The sequence below is a fragment of the Mus pahari genome, unplaced genomic scaffold (genome assembly GCF_900095145.1).
Source record: "Mus pahari unplaced genomic scaffold, PAHARI_EIJ_v1.1 scaffold_3385_U1_1, whole genome shotgun sequence".
Classification (NCBI taxonomy): domain Eukaryota; kingdom Metazoa; phylum Chordata; class Mammalia; order Rodentia; family Muridae; genus Mus; species Mus pahari.
Window position 1 is genome coordinate 51436 of NW_018393543.1, and position 7364 is coordinate 58799.

Below are 7364 nucleotides of genomic sequence, written 5' to 3' on the forward strand. Positions count from 1 at the left end.
CTCATCTGAGTCAACCCTTTAGTAATGAAATGACAGATGTCACAGCCAAATGTTTGTGTGTGTGTGTGTGTGTGTGTGTGTGTACACACAGGTGCATGTATACATTTAGCCATAGTTTTTCCTTCAGAGGTAGGTTCTCTCTCTCTTTTTTTTTAAAGATTTATTTATTTATTATATATATGTAAGTACACTGTAGCTGTCTTCAGACACTCCAGAAGAGGAGTGGTTATGAGCCACCATGTGGTTGCTGGGATTTGAACTCTGGACCTTCGGAAGAGCAATTGGGTGCTCTTACCCACTGAGCCATCTCACCAGCCCGAGATAGGTTCTCTTAATGTAAACTGGTTAGCCTGGAACTAGCTCTGTAGACCAGGCCGGTCTCAGAACTCAGATCTTCCATCTGCTTCTGACTCCCAGAGTCTGGATGAAAGGTGTGCACCACCAAATTTGACCTCTTCACTGCTTAGCAACACTGAAATGGCCAGCCTGTGCTTGCAAATAGACCTTTATTATCATTGAAGAAGGTGACACACAACGCACTCAGTTTTCAAGAGCAGATGTTCAAGGTATATGCCATCAGAAAGCAGGGGGTGGGGCTATTTGCCATCACTAAAATTATGCTCACGCCATCACATAATGTTTTGATAATGAAGCTGCAAAAGGGGAAAAAAAACCAAGATGTCAGTACTCAAATGGGAGTGAGGTTTATCAATTGACAATTAAAGGACTGTCTTTTCATCACAGTCCTGAATCTATTTAAAACTTTTAAATACTTTTTTGTTTGGGGCTGGAGAGATGGCTCAGTGGTTTATAGCACTGACTGCTGTCCCAGAGGTCCTGAGTTCAATTCCCAGCAACCACATATTGGTTCAAAACCAGATGTAATGGCATCTGATGCCCTTTTCTGGTGTGTCTGAAGACATTTGCAGTGTAGTGCACTTATATACATAAAATAAACAAATAAAAATATATTTAGTTGTCATGTGTGTAGGTATCCCCTTCTGTGAGTGTGTGTTTGTGTGTTTTTACTTTAGCATGTGTGTGCCTATGTGCACCTGAATGGGTATGTGCGGATATGTGTGCTTATATGTGTATGTGTGAGTGTGTTTGTGCATGTGTGTGTGTGTATGTGAGTGCATATGTATGCTCCTATGAATTGAGTGAGTAGATAATAACCTGGGGGAATCAGTTCTCTCCGTTCACCAAGCAGGTTCCAGAGACTGAACCTGTCAGGCTTGGTGGCAATTACCTAACGTGCTGAGCCATCTCAGGTTAATTTTGAGTAACCGTGCACATTGGCAAAGGAGGACTATCATCCATAGCAGGAGTTCCAGTCCCAGCCTTCTGCAATAGACCTCTGACCCATTTCTCAATTCTCAGTTGTTCAGTACATTACCTAGCTTAAGAACAGAGAGAGCAGCCGGGTGTGATGCCTCCTGCCCATGGCCTTTCAGACTGTAGCCAAAACCTGAAATCCACACCTTTATTCTGCTTTGCACTGAGATGGTATAAATGGCACCCCTACCTCTCTCTACCTGGGATGTGGCAGACACAGCAAAACTCCCTGAAATTTTGGGGTAAAGTTCATTACCAGAGTTCATCCTTTACATGTGGAAGCCCCAGGATTCACTTCCCCAGCACAAGAAAGACAAAGTACCCCCCCCCCAAACTGGTGTCTACAGAGTCAAAGCAGGGCAAGCCCAAATACATTAGGGCCAACCACTGACACTAGATTCACCAAGATCAAGTTTCTAATAATTAAACCAGAAATGTGAAATCAGAGGGGCATTCCACCTGATCATCTATAGAATGACAGACCCCAATGACAAGGATATTTCAACACCTTATAAAAGCCAGAAGGACATTGTAGAGCCCTTCCCAAATCTTGAAGGAGAAGAAGCTAATACCACTTTAAAAATCTGAGACTGAGTGAAAGGGAAGAGGTTCAGGATTCAAGGCAAGCCCTGGATACATAAACTTTTAGGCTAGCCTTAACTACATAGCATTGAGAGTTTACACAGAGAAATCCAGTAAGGCATGTGGGGGGGGGGCAGACTCAGTTTTTTTCTTTTACTATTTTTTTTTTTTTTTTTGGAGACAGGTTAAAGGTGTCTTGTAAACTGGCAATCGACTTTCTGATCAGCAGCCTGAGTGCAGGGTCTGGGGCCTGTAGGACCACACCATGATCACTGAAAAGAATTTTGATGAAGGCAAGGAAAAGTCAAAGCAAGATGGAGATGATGACAGCTCACTGATGAAGGAACCCAAGAGGGGGCCACACTCAGGAGATCCCACCCTACATTAAAGACAAGATGTGAGGAAACAGTCCCCCCACTTCTACTGTGGGCCTGAGACTGTTGACATAACTGTATATGCCGAGTTCCCAGAACTAGCAGTTCTTTCTTTCCCCTCCCTTCCTTCATTCCTAATACAGAATCTTGCTCCTTAGCCCTGGCTGTCCTGGGACTCACTCTGCCTCCTTACTGCTGGGATTAAAGGTGCGTGCTGTGCTTATCCAGTTCCTTTTTTTGTTTTTTGTTTTTGTTTGTTTGTTTGTTTGTTTGTGATGGTTTTGCAATGAACCCAATCTTGCTGCCAAACTTGATAAATAGCAGAAGGTGACCTTGAACTTCAGGATCCTCCTGACTCTACTAACATATTAGACATTTACAGCACAATGTCTTCTCTGTGTGATGCTAGAGATCATCAATTTAGTCCTGTCTTTTCACAGAAAGTTCTTCTCGCTTTTAAAAATGCATTTTATATAGAACTTTTTAATATGTTTAACATTGCTTTCAATACATTGGTGTGAAGGTTTCTGTCAGATGCCCTGGAACTGGAGTTACAGACAGGTGTGAGCTGCCATGTAGATGGCTGGTGATTGAACCCAAGTCCTTCAGAAGAGCAGCCAGTGCTTCTAACTGCTGAGCCAACTCTCCAACACCAGAAATGTTTTCAAATTACTGTCCAGTTTAAGTCAAGAAGCAGAGCTTACCCAGACGGTGGCAGATATCTCCTCTTTCGTAGTCGATAACACTTCCTGAGCAGCGGGCTTCTCTCCTCCCATGCGTATACATCCAAAGAGCCATTGTTACAGGTGACAATGACATGAACTGGGTCCTTCAAAGAACACCCAAGTGATAGTAGGCTGGAGTCAATGTCAGATCAAAGGACAGGGAGAGGGCCTAGGAGATGGCTCATTAGGTAAAGGCACTTGCTGAGCAAGCCTGATGCTCTGAGCCCATGGAAAGGGAAAGAGAGAGACTAACACCAGGAGTCCGCCTGTGACCTCTGCAAGTGCGCATGCACAGACAAGTGCACATGCGCACACCCCAACAGTATGACGTTTAAAATGTAAATCTAATTTAAAAATATCCACTGGAGGGAAAACATTCCAAACATACCACCCATAGTCTCAAGATCTCTTCTGGACAGTACTGAAATGTCTGCAGACGGACACCATCTATGCTGAAGAGCAAGAGAGAGGATCCAGTTGAACAAACAATCGTATCCTTATCACTGACTCCCATCCATTCTGCGCGCTCCTTGTAATCTTGCAAAGAGAAGCTTCCTACCAAATGTCCTGTTCCAAAGAAACAGAAAATACAGAGGCAATTTTTTCAGTCATTTAAATAAATGGGCAAAATCCTTAATGCTTAGTGAAAAGAACATCCCTCCTTCCATGGCATGCTAGTCTGAAAGAGACAATGAAAACTGTCCATTGGTCTGTCAAGTTCATGTCCTGTGAAATCCATGTCCTTGGACATGGAAAGCAGGCTATGACACAGGGACAGTATGGAAAGTCAGCTTAAACATTGGAAAGATGACTGTACTGGCAAAGGACAGTAAAACCCAGTCCCTAGTGCATGACAGAAATAGAAACATGTCTGCCTGAGAAATCTGTAGCTGGCTACTGTAGTGGCCATCAAGCAGGCACAAGTTCTCATCTGGCCAAGGAGCCTCCTGCTCCCTTTACAAAAACATCATGTGGAGCATCATCATACGGTGATCCATAATCAGGCACAGTCCAGTGGATCTCCAAGTTTGAGGACAGTCTAGTCTACAGAACAAATTCCAGGTTAGCCATGGCTACCCAGAGAAACCCTGTCTTCAAAGACTAAAAGGGCAAATCAATGACAAGTATTTATAGATTACTCTGAGCACTCGTGGGAGACACAGGAGAAATGAGGATTTCTTTTACAAATTGGTTTTACATTATGTTTGTGTAGGTATTCATGCCAGAAGCACACATGTGGGGGTCAGGGAACAACTTGAGGGATTTGGATGTCTCCTCCATCATGTGGTACCCCAGGAACTGAACTAGGTTGTCAGGCTCTGTAGGTAAGTGTCTCTATCCTCTAGCCAGTGCTTCTCTACCTCACTAATGCTTCCTACTGAACTTTAACGCAGTTCTCATGCGGCAGTGCGGGGAGGGGTCTGCCCTGCCATAGAGGTACTTTCATTGCTTCTTCATAATGGCGATTTTGTTACTGTTAAGATTGCTGACTTAAGTATTTTTGAAGATGGAAATTTGCTATAGGATTCATAGCCCATAGGTAGAGAACCAGTGTCTTAAACATTTTGCCACCCCATAACATAGTTCTTATTTCTTGTCATTTGGGGTTTTTGTTTTTGAGACAAGGTCTCACTATGCATCCCTGGCTAACCTGGTACTCACTGCATACATCAGGCTGACCTGGAACCCGGAGAATTCTAATTGTTTCTCCTCCTGAATGCTGGGATTTAAGGTGTGCACTACCAATTCTTGGCCCTATTTATTTATTTATTTATTTATTTGATTTGATTTTTCGAGACAGGGTTTCTCTATATAGCCATGGCTGTCCTGGAACTCAGAAATCCACCTGCCTCTGCCTCCCAAGTGCTGGGATTAAAGGCATGCACCACCATGCCCGGCTTATTTTTATTTTTTAACTACATCAGTGTGTGTGTGTGTACACATCTATGTGAGTGTATGCATGCATGTGCACATGTTAAACCATCTTGTCAGATCCATCTGTTTTGTTTGTGAGACAGCACCCTCTATGAAGTTTTCCTGACTCAGTCTCCTGATTTTGGGGCATGTGCCATCATGCCTGGCTTTGGAATTTTCTAAGGTTTACCTTGCACAGTTACTTTGTTCCCGATCTCTTCCAACTTCATATCAAATGTGCCAAATGTTGTGATGTTTGGGGGTACATTTCTGGACATCAGGGTTATCCTGTCTTCCCTTCTTGGGGTCCAGAAGACTGCTTGGCATAATGGAAATTCGAGAATGGTAGACACTGGGTCAGAGAATTCTGATGTCCTCAGCAAGCTGTTCATGTAAAACACCTGCAGAGAGTATTGCCCAGGGGAATCAATGAAGAGTAAATCTCTGCAGCCTGGCACATGAACACTCCACATGAGGGGCTTTCGGAAAAAAAAAAAAAAAAACCCAGAGTGGCCGCATCTGTTCTTCACCCAGAACAGGGAGGAACAGTCATTGCTCCCACTCAGGATTGGAATAACTCATACTTTTCCTGCCCCTCCCATCACATACAGAGACAGAATGGAGTCCCTGACCCAGATCATAAGGCCCCTTGGTCATCCTATTCCAATGGATGCCTCAGGCAGAGCTTGGTTAAGTACATTTTCCCTGTGCAGGGGACCAGTCCAGGGCTGTTCTGGACTCTTTTTTTAATGAGGCATTGAGATTGTCATACTGTAACCCAGGCTGCTTTGAATGTATATCAATGTATAAAACTAAATAAATATGCATGGGCCCTCAGGAGTACTTGAACTCTGAGCAGACCATTGCTCTCACAGTACCTAGGAACCAGGCACCAGAGAGCTGGCAGTTAAGAGAGAAGGCAGTGTATAAAGCACTGGGTATGGTAGCACTTATCTGAAATGCACCAGCCACTGGTGAGCATGTCAGCCAGTGATTGAAAATTGCTTTCTATCCAACAAAGGTGTCTCAGGACTGTTATTTTACCTGCTTTTATTCTTTGGATAAGCCACATTTCAAGGACACTTCACTAATAGATATTTGCCATTGTGACTGGTCATGTGACTGCTACCAAGCACATTATTCTTTCCTGACTGTAGGATGGCTTTTCTTATGATAGGGCTTAGGAGAGGGGGAGTGGCCTGCCCAGACCTCCCTGAGGGCTCAACCTTCCCACTGTCTGTCACGTTCACCCTGGAGTTGCTAGAGCACACCTACCTTTGTCAAGACCTGTCGGTGTTTCCTAATCAGAAAGACCCATTTCTTCTGAGGAGAGCAGTGGAGTTCATCAATACCGTGCGGGAATACATTGACGTTGGAAATGAGGTGTAAGTCAGGAATCCTAAAGATGTACAGATTACCTGTGGTATCAGCTATCTGAAATCAGAGCAGCAGCACCCGGTCAGTGGGGGAAGGTTAAGCATGGAGGAAGCAGTGTTCTCTGCTCTGAGATACACCACTGTGTCTTCAAGTACAGTAAGGGGTCCCAAAGCTGTGACCAGCCTGCCTCACAGAGTGTCTGGGGTGATCCCAAGGAATAAGACTCTAGACCTGAGCGATGACTCAGTAGGTAACTAGTAGGTAACTCTGTGTGTGTGTGTGTGTGTGTGTGTGTGTGTGTGTGTGTGTGTGTGAGAGAGAGAGAGAGAGAGAGAGAGAGAGAGAGAGAGAGAGGATACATAGACACATGTAGGCAAAATATTCACAGACAAAATAATTGTTTTTCCCTTTTGAATTTTTTGAGGTAGGATTTCTCTATGAAGCCCGGACTATCCTGGAACTTACTCTGTCGACCAGGCTGGCCTCAAATTCAAGAGATTCATCTACCTCTGTGACATGCACCACCATGCCCTGCAGGATTTATTTTTCAAGAAACTTTTGTAGGGCATCCCAGCACTCAGAGGGCAGAGGCAGTCTGATCTCTGCGAGTTAGACCACCCTAGTCTACCCACGGAGTTCTAGGCCAGCCAGGACTATATCATGGTACTCTGTTTTAAATACATGAGGTAGGGTACGTGTAAAGATTTTCCACCCTAAAACACTCTTCCCCGCGACTCACTGGGACATCAGCATTATCCATTTTTCTGTATATTTGATAAAATTCACATTTTTCTCTACTGTCTCTAACCAAATTCATGGATTCACGAGTAATAAATCTTTCAAAGACAAGAAGATATAAAATCACTTAGAAAAAAGTGTGTGTGTTCTTGTGCTTGTTATTTCTATACTTAAGCATGAGTATGGGCATTATATACTGGGGCACACATGGAAACCAGAGAAGGCTGCCAGGTACCCTGTTAGACCACCCTTCTCCTCAGAGAGTCTCTTGTTGAACCTGGAGCGAGGCTGGCTTGGCTAGCAGCCATCTAGTCCCAGT

General features: G+C 44.1%; 1 protein-coding gene across 1 annotated transcript in view; it reads right to left on the bottom strand.

Moving 5' to 3' along the window:
• Nucleotides 1–540: 540 nt before the first annotated feature.
• LOC110315600 (F-box/WD repeat-containing protein 15-like) overlaps nt 541–7364 on the bottom strand; it is a 22301-nt gene continuing 15477 nt past the window's right edge. The window contains 6 exon segments of the mRNA XM_021189615.1: nt 541–561; nt 563–653; nt 2996–3120; nt 3405–3583; nt 5121–5331; nt 6206–6364. Coding sequence (XP_021045274.1) covers nt 541–561; nt 563–653; nt 2996–3120; nt 3405–3583; nt 5121–5331; nt 6206–6364 — 786 coding nt within the window.